Source organism: Lissotriton vulgaris, chromosome 6, assembly GCF_964263255.1.
Source record: "Lissotriton vulgaris chromosome 6, aLisVul1.2, whole genome shotgun sequence".
Taxonomy (NCBI): Eukaryota; Metazoa; Chordata; class Amphibia; order Caudata; family Salamandridae; genus Lissotriton; species Lissotriton vulgaris.
Genome location: NC_141694.1, coordinates 1,798,164,103 through 1,798,181,586, shown reverse-complemented (window position 1 = coordinate 1,798,181,586; position 17,484 = coordinate 1,798,164,103). Strand labels below are relative to the sequence as shown.

The window sequence follows — 17,484 nt, the reverse complement described above, 5'->3', positions numbered from 1 at the left end:
TATATATATATATATATATATATATATATATATATAGTGATATTCGTGATTCTTGTGCAACGATAATCTTGGGGTTGATATTCAATAATACAATTATTAGGTCTCTTTTTATACAAACATAATCAGCTTTCTTATCCGGGGCTAGAGAGGGGTAGTCAGTTTCAACCACTCTAATCACGCTTGAACACTCAGCAGATATATCTTCATACAGCAGGACTTTGTGGGCCTGGACCATATACAGATGTAAGCTATGGATTTTGGCAGCTCAATGCTTAAACTCTACCTGTGCTAACAGTTGTCACGAGACTCCGCATAGAGCCATCTAAAAGCTGCTCAACATCTAAAGAACATAACAACAAGACTAATGTAATTTTAAAAAGACTTCACTAGGATAGCAATCCACTCACCTGAGTTCTCTGACGGGTAATACAGCAATGAGAAAAAGATCAGGCCTAATAAAGTATCCTCACAAATGTTGGTGGGTGCCCCAATAACACAACTGGATGTTGAACCTTAGGAAAGCGGCATTGGGCCCCATGCTCTTTCCTGAAGGTTTCTGTCAGGGGTGCCACAGCTTCTTAAGTTGCCCTAATGGACCTTTCCTGCTCACTTATATAAATATATATTACCAGATTTAATGTCTTTTTCTTGCAGCTGACATCTTTATAGACAAATAAACTTTTACAAGTCACTAAAGGAACCAATATGATGCTGTTCTAGAGTAGTGCCTCGTCAAGAATAAGGGGTGGAGACCAATTTAGGGTCTCCCCTGTACTCAGATACCCCTGTGGAGCACTAGAATATTTTGTTTGGGGTGGTCTCTGCGTGCCACGTAGACTGGGTCAAAATGGCAAAATACTTGGGTACAAAGTAAAATTAGTGGGGATGGGCAAGCAGTGACGGTCAACCAGGAGTTTTGCCCATACTTATTTATTCATGTATAATTGTATATATGAATTCCATGATACAGTATAACATGTGCATGCTACAGGCTTGATTGTCTCTAGGAGTACACCACAAGAAATCTTGAAAAGTATTTAAAAACAACAGTGGAATAATTTAGTCTCAAACCCTATTAAATATTTTTTGAGCTGGTAAATACTGTAACAAGTACCAGTGCATGTGGAGGAAACAAGTAAAAAGACAGCAGAACGTTGCTTAAGGATCCATGGGAAATGAACATTGAGTAGTAGGGTGCTGTGTAGCCACGCATTTGTAGATTGTCTGTCCACTTAGAAGCAGTTTGTCATATTAGACCAAACAAAGAACACATGATTGATTGAGCTTCTTGCTATGCCATAAGGACTAATATCTTTAAATATGTACTGGATATAATGCATTGTGCTCTATTGCATTGCCATTTGGAAAGAGCTTTACAGAATGGGGGCATCTGAGTGTGAAGAGAAAAAATAATCAAGAGCCCAAGAGAGCAGATCTTCCAGATTTGCACAGTTCCTTTGAAAGCATTTTCAAAGATACAGCTGAGTATTAGGAATATTTTTTATCCTGATGATTCTGGAGACAGATGAAAGAGCTGGCTCTTGTGAGTACACATTTCTGAAAGGCTTGTAAAGGGAAACTCGCTTCTTCAGATTGGAGGGAGGAAAGGTACGATTAGTTCCTATGCATTGAGAATGCTGCTTGTGTATGTTCATTTATGTAATTGTAATATTCTGTAATTGTAATTATGCACGTTACTTCAATTAAAATCAATGGACAAAGACTTTTCAAACTAATATCTCAATGAGTAGTATCTCATGTATAGATAGTGCTGGGAGTCCAACAGCAAAATCCCACTTCAGATCTGTGCGTGGGAATGTTGCTCAACGTTCATGGATGCACTCAAAAGAGGTCATATAGGCGGAATGTACTCGTCAACAAGAAAGTGTGGATCACATATATGTAGTCCTTCATATTGAGAAATCAAACCTCAAACTGCCTCTTCCTGCTGAAAATAGTGTATCTGTTGGGCTCGGAGATGAAGGTACTTGAGTAAAGTACAATACAGCTCCAGAGTTCTGAGAGTAGACAGCCAGGGTTTCAACCTATAGATTACCCTTTGTCCTACAAGTTACATGTTTTACTCACAGCCAATGAATGGGATAAGAGCTCTGTGATATGTTTGTCTATGGAAGCATTTGGTCTCCACAAATGAGCTTTGTTTTGATTCACAATGTCGTTGTGAACCTATGCTTTATCACAGATACGTATTACCTGTTGCGGGCATCTTCTCTTACCTGGAGGAGTTCGAAAGCTGCAAGCAGATCCCCAGCGGTGGAATTTCCTCGGTATATCTGGTAATATTCAAGTTGTGGAGGGAAGCGAGGAGGGCAGTACCTTTCATCGGACATTTTTACCACAGGTTTGGCAAAGGTCCGGCCCATGAAATCTGCTTTCCCCTACAAGAAACAGAGAACACCTTGGATCAAAAGAAGGAATGCCGTTGAAATGAACCTCTGTTCACAATTTTGAAAAGGTTTCCAGCAGGTTGCTCAATTTCAAATCTGAAATTTCCACATTCACTCCTAGTACATTTTTAGCCGCTTTATTCATGCATTCAAACGCAAGCAGGGCCATCAAACAAAACTCAGTTCACATCTGTTCTCAACAACAAAGAGACCAAAAGCAAAAAATAAGACATACTTTTATTTCCTTTTTCCACATCTTTTTGTTAAGGTTTTTGTTAACACAAAACAAGTAACATTAATCATGACTTGCCCTACATCGTATGAATACAAAGGTTTTCCTCCTATATTAGTATATATCAAGTGCGCTGATACCCCAGATACTGACAGTGCAGAGCACCCTCATCTTACTGAAGTGACAAAAAAGATCCATTTCATCCACCCAATTCCCATCTAAAGTTTTCCAGATTGTTTCTCTCATTGCAATGTGCTTAGTTGAATGAAAACAAGCTGGGCGGTTCTTCCACATTGATCTACACTAAGGGAGCTTCTAATGCTCCCCAAATTAGGAAGATATCTACATCTCATTAAAGACAACAATTCACTTTTAGGATTGCTTCGTTCTTATTTATATTTGATGGTTTCATTGCATTCTATTGTGGATTATGCATACTTGGTTACTTTTTGTGAAACTTATTTTGTACACATTTGTTTTCAGCTATTATTCGGGAAGAAAGATGTCAACCATCATTGGAGAACATTGGTAAGGTTCATGGTTGAGATACTGACTGTCACACCATAACTGTGACCATTTGTGAACTACCATCCTATTAGTACCCAATCTCTGATTGGATGCCTATTCTTTTTAGAGAGTATGGCAATTTGGGGCCTTCACCCTTAAATCTTTCACCTCCTAAACCATTCACTCTCTGTCCCTAAATCCTTCACCTCTAAACCTTTCATCATTCCCCTTATTAGTATCTTAAAACATAATCATCTTTAAATATTAATTATATATTTTAATTATATTACTTCCAATTATTCACAGACGATGAGATTAAATTGCATCCACATGGAAATGCCCACAAGGAAATTGATTGGCAATGCAATCGATGCAAATAAATTGTACGTTCCAAATGATAAAATGATGACACATATATTATAGAATGAAATTCGGTCTAGGCATTATCACACTCATTCTATTGCCCTTGGAGTTGTGAAAGACAGAGTGGAATTGCTAGTATTTAAACCTGTGTTTTTCAGGTAACATGCTGATCTCTGCCGTGGATGTTAGTCGACTGAGTTAACTTACAGGAGTAATTGAGCTTCCTTCTTTCAAGATCATGGTGAAGTAGGCTCTAAATATCCCTTCCTAGGCATCTCAGTTGTACTTACCACAGTGTCCTGATCGTAGATCTCTATGACGATGATCGGTGGGTCATCCCGCATCTCATGGGCTTCACCGTACAACTCCACATTGTCGAACACCAGCAACTGGTCCCAGGTGGGGCACAAGGTCTCGTTAAGTACCTGGAAGAATCACAGGATCAATGAACAGCTTAATTGAGAACTGCTCCAGAGAATACATGTGCCTGGCTTATGTTCTAATAAAGTATGAAGGGCTGTTATGGGGGATCAGTGCCCATGAGCATCAGCATTGTTTGTTCACCCAATGAATGTGTTCCTTAAAATACCGAATCCGTAAATTACTGATTCCTTAAAATACCGAATCGGTAAATTACCGAATTTTCAATGTAGGGAGCACTCAAATGAGTGCTTTTCCCATTTTAGGATTCGTTATTTACCACCAACTATAAGTTGGTGGTAAATAAGGAAAACCTTTGAAAATGCTAAACTTTGCATTTTCAACTGTGCCATGTGGCAGACATACATGCCCTTAGGGGATGTATGTGTGCCACATCTGCACACAAGCACGATTCAGGGGTGCAACAGGGTGTCAAAGTGACACCCTGACACCCTTCTATGTTTCCCCCAATTTACCGAATCTGTATTTACCGATTCGGTAATTGCCATTCATTCCTATGGGCATCCAGGCCCATAGGAATGAATGGCAATTAACAAATCAGTAAATACCGATTCGGTAAATACCAAATCTTACCAATTCGGTAATTTTTACCGAAAATTTATCTCCATCCCATTTACCTATTCTTAAATACCGAATGGTAAAATTCGGTATTTAAGAATAGGTAAATTGGGTTTACCTACATCTGGCCCCTAGTGTTCAACATTTTCTGATTTCCTATGCACTTGATACATGCTTTATCTGTATGATATTCAAATGTGATGGAATAATCAATTGCTGCAAATATTTCCTATTGCTTCATTATGTGGTTAGACAACACGAAAGACTGCTCCGTTTTGGATGGTCCATTCTATATTATTATAGCCTTCTGTTGTCAAAAGATAGCCAAATGTAACTTTTAAAAATAAACATTTATGATTTTGGGGCCTCTTACTACAGAAAGTATGAATTTGTCAAAAATGTTAGCAGTCTTCAGTTTGCACTGCTTTTGTTGCATTAATAGACTTTAAATGCGACACAGATTTTGGTATATTTCATATTCACCATAGGTCATATGACAAAAAAGAATCTGCATGATCAAAATATAGAGCAAACTGATATTAAAGTATGGTTGTTGCTTGCAAATTAAGAAGTAGGCCTTAGCTGGAGTGTGGCAGAGTGGGAGCGCTGCCGTAAATCAGCAGCCCTAGGGCCCTGATAAACTTGTTGTACCCTCACTTTATTTAGAGTAGGGGAAAATGCCTGGTCTACACTGGTGGAAACTCCACTGACTACCAGTGTGACATTTGATGTAGGGAATAATCTGCTAAAGGGCCACCAGGACACAATGTTGGTCGCCAGCCCTTTTGAGAGCAGGGTGACTATCTCTCAGTTTCCCCGCCTGTGTCAAGGGCGGGACTGGCTACAGGGGTTTCATTTATAAACAATGCACAACAAATGTTTCAGAAAGTACGCTTTAAAGCTATTTGTTTTGCATTGTTTAGTTTGATGCGCCGCGAACTCCCCAGCAACAAAATCAGCCCCCCAGCAGCACACCTGGACCCCACCCTGCCACCCCTGCAATAAATGCCAGTCAGCCAGTTGGGCCCTGCCTGTGTCCACCATGAAATGCACACCGTGTAAACAAAATTGGGCTCAAACTTCGTAACATAGAGTAACATCTTGAGAATCCAAGTTGTACACCATTGATTAGGCCTAGAAAGATGAGAAGTGGTCCAGGGTTTCTTGTATTTTCTCCTGGAGGAGGCCTCATCGGCCAGTTCGGGCAGACTGTTGCCTTAAGGGGCAGGATCAGAGCTGATTTGCATAAGGAGGTCCTCTGTCTAGAGTGGCACAATGGGTGAACACATGTGGGTTGCAATGCTACCCGAGCGACTGCCAGTGGAGTAGACTGTTTGCAAGCATTCCTCCCATCACCTTTTTGGGGTGTTTGATGTAAATATAGGAGAGTGCTCCCATTTACAAAGGATTCTTTGCCCTACTCTCATAACCAATCCATTCGTTTTAGAGACAAGTGTCCACCGCCTTTTCAATCAACATTTTTTTTCTCTTACTATCTTCAACAGAATGAACCTCTTTCTTGTAGACTGCCCGCTCTGGTCATGAATGTACCCATCTGCACCCATGCACACCACATCTCTGCCTTCGTAAGACTGCCATGTTTTCAACTAGATCAGTCATTTTTCACTTCAGACCGCACATGTGCCTGGCCAGATCACCCCCACCTCAACATTTAGACAGAGTCTCTTCCTATCTTCACCACACACTTTCCTTCCTATATCACCAACCTCTTGACCATGTGTATATCTTCTCTGACCACACTTCTTGTGTGTTTGGCCTTGGACATTGTGTGTAATAAATGGTGCTGCTTATTGGGCTTAACAGTGAAATGTTACACTGCCAACACTTCAATCCTTTTTGACAAGCTCTCTCCCCAAAGCTGATGAGAGGGTGGTTTGAAAAAAAGACTCTGAGCTGGAGTGGAACTAGAAGGACAGCCACCTACCTCAGTGCACTGACTATGAGAGATGAAGAAAACCCTGGCAAAAGGATCCGACAGGCCACTGCTGTCTGCAGCGAACAGGCTGCGCGCCTGGTACATGTGCGCTCGGAGCTGGAAGACCTGCTTCTCTGGAGGGAGACAGAACAGAAAACAACATGAGCATCGTTAGACGGGCTTCTCGGGAGTGGGACACAGAGGAAAAAGAATTACACATTGATAAGGGTCCAGATGTACGACCATTCCAAATGGCAACTCGCAATTTGCGCTCAACTGTGTGTCGCAAATTGGAGAAACAAGAATGATAAACATTGCATGTTTTATTTATGCCCTCGGAAATATACACTGGCTTCATTTCCTTATGCTTCAGACCATAGACTCCTCGTAATCTCTATAAGTGACATGTTCTTCGGAGTTCTCCTGGAACTATTCTCGAATTCCAAGACACGTATACATTTATGCAAGCCAAGGCGGTATGCAACAAATGCAGAGTTGCAGGTGTCCTGGTGAGAGTTTTGTGCATTTGACCTGGCACCATCAAGAGAACGAAAAGTTGGAAATCAAAACAGTAATTCAACTCGTAATGTAAACTCTGCAGCATTACCTTAACTGATGACATCATGCGATTTGACAGAGTTGCAGGAATGGTGTAAAGTTGGGGTCCTTTAGCCGCGCCAAACCTACCATTGACCTGCCTCATTCAGAAGAGGGGAACAGCTGGGGTACCATCGGTGGAGCTCCAGCTAGCTCTGCCGATGGTGACCTCTGACCCCGCCGCCAGGCTCACCACAGGTTCGCTGGGTCGTAGTTACCGCACCCTACTGAAGGCGAAATGACTGTCCTTATTTTCCTTGGGCATGAAAACTGCAGAGGCAGGGAGAATACTGTATGCACGTTTGTTTGTTTTTTGGATTAAATGAACTTCCGTTTTGAGAATTTGTTTTCTCTAAACCCAAACATTTGTTGAGCAGGTGCTTCAAACATGTAGTGATTCAATTTGGTATTTCACCTTGACATGCACCGCACTGGCTCTGGGGCTCATGTCAGAACCACCATGACCAGCAGATGTGTGTGGAGGATGGAGTGGGGCTGTGCTTAATTTGAGCCAGTGGTTTCCGGTGCATGGCACCGGCACTTAATTGTCAACACCGGTGCTTGTGGCAGTCTGCCACAAGGTGGCGCTGTCTGAGAGTACCACGACCAGTTAATTATTAATTCAGTATACATTAAAAATGGCTAATACCTGCAGCCTAAGCCATTCTTATGGCTTTGGGGGCCTGGAATACTCCAATTTGTCACGCTTGTAGGAGTGTGATGGTCAATAGCTGTGTTGTTTCTACCATTGGCAGCGCTGGCAGAAGCAATGTGAGGTGCAAGCTGCAGTGGCCTCCTGACAAGAGCTCTGGCACTTATTTTTTTCACAACTTAAGCACTGGGTTCAGTACAGGTTCGATCAGGGAAGCAGTGGTCTCATTGGATGAGTGTGGATATATTCTTGGACTCCTTATGGCAGGAGCCTGCGGGGGTGGTTCTACAAGACGAAGCTCCATAACACAGAACCTTCACTAAGCTCCTCATAAGACCCGTCCTCAAGCACTGGCTTCACAAAATAGGGGGGCTCATGCAGAGAGGGGATTTACTTCATCCTCATGTCCATCCTAGTGCAGGCAAGACAGTGAACACCAACACTGAGCTCTCACATTCCTCATCTTATGAATAGCTCACTTGGTCCAGATAAGACACTGGAAGCTCAAGAAATTCATTCATTGGTCCAGGCTGCAGCATGGAAGCCACTTGGAACTTTTCATCAGCTGCAATACCGAGCACTGAGTGCCTTGTCAATCAACACTGTAAACAATTGAAAATGTAAACCTGCGCAATGCTCATATGGCCTGATCCAACATGTGAGATGCGTCAAACCAGTACTGGTTGAAGAGGCTGACCCAAAGTGACCATTGGCTGAAAGAGGCTGACCCAAAGTGACCATTGGCTGAAGAGGCTGACCCAATGTGACCTTTGGCTGAAAGGGGCTGACCCAATGTGACCATTGGCTGAAAGGGGCTGACCCAACGTGACCATTGGCTGAAAGGGGCTGACCCAAAGTAACCATTGGCTGAAAGGGGCTGGCCCAATGTTACCATTGGCTGAAAGGGGCTGACCCAATGTGACCATTGGCTGAAAGGGGCTGACCCAATGTGACCATTGGCTGAAAGGGGCTGACCCAAAGTAACCATTGGCTGAAAGGGGCTGACCCAATGTGACCATTGGCTGAAAGGGGCTGACCCAAAGCTCTCTGATGTATTGTTTATGGTGTTAACCTGAGACCTGGCAAACAACTGATGCTGTCTGTAGCCAGACCTAAAAGAGCAGGGGAGGGGAAATGCACCCAAAGGGTGGTTATGTAGCATGCCGGGGGCAGCCGGTCACATTAGGGAGGTTTGGGGCGGGGGGCTCCTGTGTTGACAACTTGAACAAACATCATTGTGAGCGGGAAACTGAGCGCAGTAAGGGATCTGCTATGTTGAGTTACATGTGTGCAGAATCCACCTAAAACCCATCTCATAGTAGTTCGATTTTCCTTTGAAAACGTTTGCAAACTTGTCTTTTACATTTTTAGTATTCTGCTAAGAACACGATTTGACACGTGCAGCATGGATTTCTACAGAGTAAGTGGATAAGGAATGGTTTGCAGCATATTAAGGAACAATAAGAAGAAATACAGTTTATATCATTTCATCCAAACACCAAAAACAGTGGACACGGTCCATCAATATTCACAACTCAGTTGGCAAAGAATAGAGAAGGAAGTCCTTGTTCTTACTTGTGTACACGAGGCTGATGGGTGGGAAGGATTGCAGGCCAGGACCCTTTGCACCTTTGTTTTCTTCGAATCCACAGGGCAGTCCGCTCAGAAAGTCTTTGCGCTGCTTGTTGAGGCCTAACCAAAGGTAGACCTCCATCTTAGCTTGCACCGTCCAGCCGGCCGGTCCAAAGCCCCTCTTACCGGGCAGCTGAGGAAGAAGAAATCACAAATGTCAGAGAAGGACTCTTCCCTTCACCTATGAGTGGTACCCACCACTGCAGTCCGCCAGTTCCTCCGCTCGGAGATCTGCAGTGACTTCTCTTGCCTGTTTCCCAGGATACACAGAGCATCTTTTTCTCAATGTATTATTTAGTCATATTCTTTAAGGGGAAGAACCTTTACAACACAGTCATTACATCACACTACATTTGCAGCGCAGTCATTACATCGCAACATCCTTTACAACGCATGTCACTACAATGCAGCCATTACATCGCATGTCATTACAATGCATACCATTACAACGCATAGTACCCCTACACTATCCAACACTTACCCTAATGTTGCACCCCCTGGAGTTAAAATAGTAATCCACTATCCAACACTTGCCTTAAATGTAATGTAAAGGTATAATGCGATGTAATGGAATGCGTTATAAATGTATTTTAAAAAATTTGTTGTAGTGGCATGCAATGTAAATGTATGCGTGGTAAAAGATGATGCAATGTAAAAACTAAGTTGTAAAGGCATGCGTTGTTAATATATGCATTGTACTGAGCGCATCTGTTCGGCCATCATAGTCCAGGGCAGGCCAGGTGCAAGATATGGGAATGAGTCAGGCTGAGGGCACCTGCGGAGGTCACCCTGTAGGTAGTTGGACCTCCACAGCCCTCACCAGAACTGAGAAAGCTCACTCTTTAGCTCAGATCAAGCGCCACTTTCCCATTAAGGGGGGAAATCCTACAGCCTGAAGCAAATACGGTCCTGGTTTCATGTTTGGTTTGTGCCATGGCTGGCAGATAAGGTAACAGGAAGCGTAAGGACCTGATTGGGTCCCATTGTCAAGTTGTATCTGTGATCCCAAGCTCATGCTCCCTCTGACATCAGCTTCTCTTCTCGCTCAGTGATTGGCTGTGCAGATCAGGCAGTAGGAGCCCCTGACAGTTCATTGTCTGAGGCCGTGGACTACAAGCAGAGAGGAGTCGCTGCTGGATTCTGTTCTTCAGGGTGGTTCTTCCTCTCAGCTTGTTGCCACCAAGACGAAGGCTGTGTGTGAGGATACCAGCCGTCTCTGCTTGCCGTGAGGTGTGGCCACTGCACATTCCCTCTGCGTGGAGAACAGAGGCTGCCTACCGCCCCCACCCAGCCTGTTCCTACTCAAGTCAAGTCAGGGGCATTTGTATAGCGCACAAATCACATCCGGAGAGTCTCATGGCGCTTGCAGATGGCTCTGACAAAAGGACAGGACGGCTAGTTTGCAAAAAGCCAGGTCTTTAGCTTCTTATGGAAACAGCTGTGTTCTGGGATTCTGGGATCATACGGAGATTAAGGGGCATTTTAGTCCACGACGAATACCATCTGGCGCAGCTGTGCAGGTGTCCAGGAACGCTTTGTGAATATTGAAAAGTCACAAATCACCCCTAGTGGAACCTTAACTCTATGGAAGCATATTTGAGACTTTTTCGAAAACTTAGGGCCACATATATGAAGTATTTTTGCGGCCGTTTCTGAACGATAAAATGCTTTTACAAATGTACAAAACACAAATTGTGATTCGGAAACATGTTACCGAATCGCAATTTGTGTTTGCAATTAGGAATTTGGAAGGAGCGTATTTAGAGCCTTACTTCCAAATAGTGATTCGCATTTGTATGTACGAATGTTTTGTGACCGAAATGTGGTCGCAAAACATCCACATTTTACCACCAACTTGAAGACAGTGGTAACCCATTCGCAAATGGACAGGGGTCCCCGAGTAACTCTTTCCCCTTTGAGAATTGTTTAAAAAGAGCAGGCAGTAGTCGCATGGACCACTGCCTACTCTTAAAAAATGAAAAGACATTTTTTTTTATTTTTTGTTTGAAATGCACCCCATTTTGCTTTAAGGAAAATGGACTGCATTCTAAAACAAGCATTTGCAATGCAATAGGTCTCGCATTAGGAAAGTTTGAGCTATTGGTATTATAATGACACATTTTTTATTTATGTTTTGTTTTTGAGAATAGCGAAATTAATAGCTTTATCATTTACAATGCCAATAGTTATAACTTTCGCAAATGTGACAACTATAGCATAAAGGAAGTTTGTATTCTTAGAGGTGTCAGTAGGAATTCATTGCTAGATCTAAGTTTCCTTTGAGGCTGATACCATCTTAGTTTTTTTGACCAGTATCTGGGGCTGCTTTCATTCATGTGTCTATGAGCCAGACATAGAGTTTTAAAGAGGATTCACTTTTTCACCGGAAGCCAATGCAGCCTTCTCAGGCATGTGGTGAAGATGTTCTTTGCGGAAGGTTGAGAACTTGCCGAGCTGCCGTGTTATGAAGAACCTGGTGCCTGCTCAAATGGTGTTCATTTATGGAGGCTAAAAGCGCGTTCCCGCTGTGCTTGATGATTCAGTTATTACCTCACAACATTGTAATATTACATCAGACTTAATCTCACTCAGGGAAAAATGTGTGCGTGGTTCCACAAATAAACACCCTTCAAAGTTTGTGACGATTCACAAAATTCTGTCCGACCTTTTCCCATAGTGGACAAGCAAGGGTTGAAATAATCTCTACCCAGAGTGGAAAGGGGAACAGAACAGCCCAAAGTCAATGGGACTGTAGGAGAAGGGTGTTTCCCTGTTGTGAAAGAATGAAAAAATAGTTGTGCCTTTGCACAAAGGTGCTGGCATTTGACAGTGCGTAATTAAATTTTGCTCACAATTGTGCATTGAATGAATACCAGCAACATTGTAAAATATAGCATTCACAACACTTTTTCAAGATTGCGCCTCCAAATCAGCATCTGGCGCAGCTGTGCAGGTGTCCAGGAACGCTTTGTGAATATTGAAAAGTCACAAATCACCCCTAGTGGAACCTTAACTCTATGGAAGCATATTTGAGACTTTTTCGAAAACTTAGGGCCACATATATGAAGTATTTTTGCGGCCGTTTCTGACCGATAAAATGCTTTTACAAATGTACAAAACACAAATTGTGATTCGGAAACATGTTACCGAATCGCAATTTGTGTTTGCAATTAGGAATTTGGAAGGAGCGTATTTAGAGCCTTACTTCCAAATAGTGATTCGCATTTGTATGTACGAATGTTTTGTGACCGAAATGTGGTCGCAAAACATCCACATTTTACCACCAACTTGAAGACAGTGGTAACCCATTCGCAAATGGACAGGGGTCCCCGAGTAACTCTTTCCCCTTTGAGAATTGTTTAAAAAGAGCAGGCAGTAGTCGCATGGACCACTGCCTACTCTTAAAAAATGAAAAGACATTTTTTTTTATTTTTTGTTTGAAATGCACCCCATTTTGCTTTAAGGAAAATGGACTGCATTCTAAAACAAGCATTTGCAATGCAATAGGTCTCGCATTAGGAAAGTTTGAGCTATTGGTATTATAATGACACATTTTTTATTTATGTTTTGTTTTTGAGAATAGCGAAATTAATAGCTTTATCATTTACAATGCCAATAGTTATAACTTTCGCAAATGTGACAACTATAGCATTTGTAATGCAATATGTGTTGTATTTACGTGACTTACATGTATTGATATTCCAAATAACAATGGCTTTTAATTTTTTTTTCAAAAATTAATACTTAAATAAAAGTGATTGTAATTTATAATGGCAATAGCTTAAAGTTTTGTAAATAACTTTTGTGAAGATTATTTTCAGTGCATTTTATTGTGACGAAAATCCAAGAACAGAAGTGAAATATTAACATCTTTTTGTTACATTTGTAATAAAGCTTGAAACATTGAGAGAACATATTTGAACCAGGTGTTGTTGAATGGTTGCACAGATTGATGCTGTGGTGGCGCTGAGTGATGTTGTGATGGCGAACAAGTGATGCTGTGGCGTTCAGTGATGCTGTGGTAGCTCATAGTGAATTTGTGGTGCCCCTGAGTGATGCTGTGGTGGTGCGGAGTGATGCTGTATGCTATGCTATGTTTTCTTTTGCTATCCTATGTTTTTTTTTGTTATGCTATGCTATGTTTTGCTATCCTATGCTTTGAATTGTTATGCTATGCTGTGTTTTGTTATGCTATGCTATGTTTTGCTATCCTATGCTTTGAATTGTTATGCTATTCTGTGTTTTGTTATGCTATGCTATGCTATGCTTTGTTATGCTATGCTATGTTTTGTTATGCTATGCTATGTTTTGTTGTGTTTCATTATGCTATGCTTTGTTTTGCTATGCTATGTTTTGTTGTGCTATGTTTGTTGTGTTTGGTAAGCTATGTTTTGCTATGCTATTATATGTTTTGTTAAGCTATGCTATGTTTTGTTGTGTTTTGCGATGTTTTGTTATGCTATGGGTTGTGTTTTGTTATGCTATGTTTTGTTATGTTATGCTATGTTTTGTTATGCTATGCTATATTTTGTTTTGCTATCCTATGCTTTGTTTTGTTATGCTATGCTATGTTTTGTTGTGTTTTGTGTTGCTATGTTTTGTTATGCTATGTTTTTTATGCTATGCTAAGCTTTGTTATGTTATGCTATGCTATGTTGTGTTTTGTTATGCTATGCTATGTTTTGCTATGCTTTGCAATGCTATGCTTTGTTATGTATGCTATGTTTTAGCTATGCTATGCTATGTTTTGTTGTGTTTTGCTATGTTTTGTTATGCTATGCTTTGTTTTATGTTATGTTATGCTGTTTTGTTATGTTATGCTATGTTTTGTTCTGCAATGTTTTATTGTGTTTTGTTATGCTATGCTATGTTTTGTTATACTATGCTATGTTTTGCTATGCTTTTTTATGTTATGCTATGCTTTGTTTTGTTATGCTATGTTTTGTTATGCTATGCTATGTTTTGTTGTGTTTTGTTATGCTATGCTATGCTTTGTTGTGATGTGCTATGCTATGTTTTGTTTTGTTATACTATGTTTTGTTTTGCTATCCTATGCTTAGTTTTGTTATGCTATGCTATGTTTTGCTATCCTATGCTTTTTTTGTTATGCTATGCTATGCTGTGTTTTGTTATGCTATGCTATGGTTTGTTATGCTATGCTGGTGAGGGTGTGTGAGTGTGTGTGAGGGTGAGTGAGGGTGAGTGAGGGTGAGGGGGTGTGAGGGTTTGTGAGGGTGAGGGTGTGTGAGGGTGAGATGGTGTGAGGGTGGGGGGTGTGAGGTTGTGTGAGTGAGGATGTGTGAGGGTGTGAGGGGGAGGGTGTGAGGGTGAGGGGTGTGAGGGTGAGGGGGTGTGAGCGTGTGTGAGGGTGAGTGAGGGTGTGTGAGGGGGTGTGAGGGTGAGGGGGTGTGAAGGTGAGGGTGTGTGAGGGTGATGGGGTGTGAGGGTGAGTGAGGGTGTGTGAGGGTGAGGGTGTGTGAGGGTGAGGGGGTGTGAGGGTGAGGGTTGTGAGGGTGAGGGAGTGTGCAGGTGAGGGTGTGTGAGGGTGTGTGAGGGTGTGTGATAGTGAGGGGGTGTGAGGGTGTGTTAGGGTGAGGGGGTGTGTGGGTGAGGGGGTGTGAGGGTGAGTGAGAGGGTGTGTGAGGGTGAGAGGAATAAGAGGGTGTGGGAGGGTAAAAGGGTGGGTGAGGGTGAGGGGGTGTGAGGGTGAGGAGGTATGTGAGGGTGAGGGGGTGTTAGGGTGAGGGTGTGTGGGGATGTGAGGGGGTGAGGGTGAGAGGGTGAGTGAGGGTGTGAAGGTGAGGGTGAGTGAGGGTGTTTGAGGGTGAGTGAGGGTGTGTGAGGGTGAGAGGGTGTGTGAAGGTGAGAGGGTGTGTGAGGGTGAGAGTGTGTGGGTTTGAGGGTGAGAGGATGCGTGAGGGTGACAGTGAGAGGGGGTGAGAGGGTGTGTGAGGGTGAGAGGGTGAGTGAGGGTAGGGTGTGTGAGGGTGAGGGTGTGTGAGGTGGTGTGAGGGGGTGTGAGGGTGAGGGTGTGGGTTTGTGAGGGTGAGGGTGTGGGGTTGTGAGGGTGAGGGGAAGTGAGGGTGACAGGGGTGAGGGTGATGGGGGTGAGGGTGGGGGGTTGTGAGGGTGAGAGGTTTTGAGGGTGAGGGAGTGAAAGGGTGTGTGAGGGTGTGTGTGAGGGTGTGAGGCGAGGGTGAGCGGGTGTGAGGGGGGTAAGGGTGAGAGGGTGTGTGAGGGTGTGTGTGAGGGTGTGATGGTGAGGGGGTGTGAGGGTTAGGGTGAGCAGGTGTGAGGGTGAGGGTGTGTGAGGGTGAGGGGGTGAGAGAGTGTGTGAGGGTGAGAGGGTGTGTGAGGGGTGAGAGGGTGTGTGAGGGTGAGAGGGGTGTGTGATGGTGAGGTGTGGGGTTGTGAGGGTGAGGGATGAGGGGGTGTGAGGGTGAGGAGTGTGTGAGGGTGAGGAGGGTGTGTGGAGGGTGGAGGGTGGGTGAGGGTGAGAGGGGGTGAGAGGGTGTGTGAGGGTGTGTGAGGGTGGGTGAGGGTGAGGGGTGAGTGAGGGTGTGAGGTGAGGGTGAGTGAGGGTGTGAGGGTGAGGTTTGTGAGGGTGAGAGGGTGTGTGAGGGTGAGAGGGTGTGTGAGGGTGAAAGGGGGTGAGAGGGGTGTGTGAGGGTGAGGGGTGAGGGTGTGTGAGGGTGAGGGTGTGTGAGGTGGTGTGAGGGGGTGTGAGGGTAAGGGTGTGGGGTTGTGAGGGTGAGGGAAGTGAGGGTGTGAGGGGGAGGGGGTGTAAGGGTGCGGGTGAAGGTGAGGGTGATGGGGTGAGGGTGGGGGGTTGTGGGGTGAGAGGGTTTGAGGGTGAGGAGGTGTGAGGGTGAGAGGTTGTATGGGGGTGTGTGGAGGGTGTGAGGGTGAGAGGGTGTGTGAGGGTGAGAGGGTGTGTGAGGGTTCAGGGGTGTGAGGGGGAGGGTGAGGGGTGTGAGGGTGAGGGGGTGTGTGAGGGTGTGTGAGGGTGAGATGGGGTGAGAGGGTGGCGTGAGGGTGAGAGGGGTGAGTAGGGTGTTTGAGGGTGTGTGAGGGGTGTGAGGGTAAGGGTGAGGGGGTGTGAGGATGAGGGTGTGTGAGTGTGAGGGGGTGTGAGAGTGAGGGGTGTGTGAGGGTGAGGGGGTGTGAGGGCATGTGGGGTTGTGAGGGGGGGTGAGGGTGTGGGGGTGTGTGAGGGTGGGGGGGTGAGGGTGTGTGTGAGGGTAAGGGTGAGGGGGTTTGAGGGTGAGGGTGTGTGTGAGGGTGAGGGTGTGTGAGGGTGAGGGGGCAGTGAGTGTGAGTGGGTGTGAGGTGAGTGGGTGTGAGGGTGAGGGTGGGTGAGAGGGTGTGTGAGGGTGAGAGGATGAGAGAGTGTGTGAGGGGGAAAAGGGTGTGAGAGGGTGAGTGAGGGTGAGAGGGTGGATGAGAGTGAGAGGGGGGTGTTGAGGATGAGGGGGTGTGAAGGTGAGGGTGTGTGGGAGTGGGGGCTTGAGGGGATGTGAGGGTGAGGGGATGTGAGGGTGTGGGGGTGTGAGTGTGAGAGGGTGTTCGAGGGTGAGAGGGTGTGTGAGAGTGAGGGTGTGTGAAGGTGAGGATGAGGGGTGTGAGGGTGAGGGGGTGTAAGAGTGAGGGTGTGTGAGAGTGAGGGGGTGTGAGGGTGAAGAGGCGTGTGAGGGTGAGGGGGTGTGAGGGTGAGGGGGTGTGGGTGTGGAGGGGGTGAGGGAGAATGAGGGTGAGTGAAGGTGTGAGGGTGAGGGTGTGAGGGTATGTGAGGGTGAGAGGGTGTGTGAAGGTGAGAGGGTGTGTGAGGGTGTGGGGATGAGGGGGTATGAGTGTTAGAGGGTGTGTGAGGGTGTGAGGCTGTGTGAGGGAGAGAGGGGGTGAGAGGGTGTGCGAGGATGAGAGGGTGAGTGAGGGTGAGGGGGTGTGTGAGGGTGAGTGAGGGTGAGGGTGTGTGAGGGTGTGTGAGGGTGAGGGGGTGTGAGGGTGAGGGTGTGTGAGAGTGAGGGGTGTAAGGGAATAGTGAAGGTATGAGGGTGAGGGGGTATGGGGGTGTGAGGGTGTGCAGGGGTGTGAGGGTGAAGGGGTGTGAGGGTGAGGGTGTGTGTGAGGGTGTGAGGGGTGTAAGGGTGAGGGGGTG

At 44.9% G+C, this 17,484-nt stretch overlaps 1 protein-coding gene across 1 annotated transcript in view; it reads right to left on the bottom strand.

Moving 5' to 3' along the window:
* The window catches only part of OTOF (otoferlin), a 784,068-nt gene that overhangs the window by 185,294 nt on the left and 581,290 nt on the right, over positions 1-17,484 (bottom strand). Inside the window, exons 21-24 of the mRNA XM_086928061.1 lie at positions 9,270-9,459; positions 6,455-6,579; positions 3,801-3,935; positions 2,238-2,399 (exon numbers count right to left, since the gene is read on the bottom strand). Coding sequence (XP_086784187.1) covers positions 2,238-2,399; positions 3,801-3,935; positions 6,455-6,579; positions 9,270-9,459 — 612 coding nt within the window. The remainder of the gene's footprint in view (positions 1-2,237; positions 2,400-3,800; positions 3,936-6,454; positions 6,580-9,269; positions 9,460-17,484) is intronic.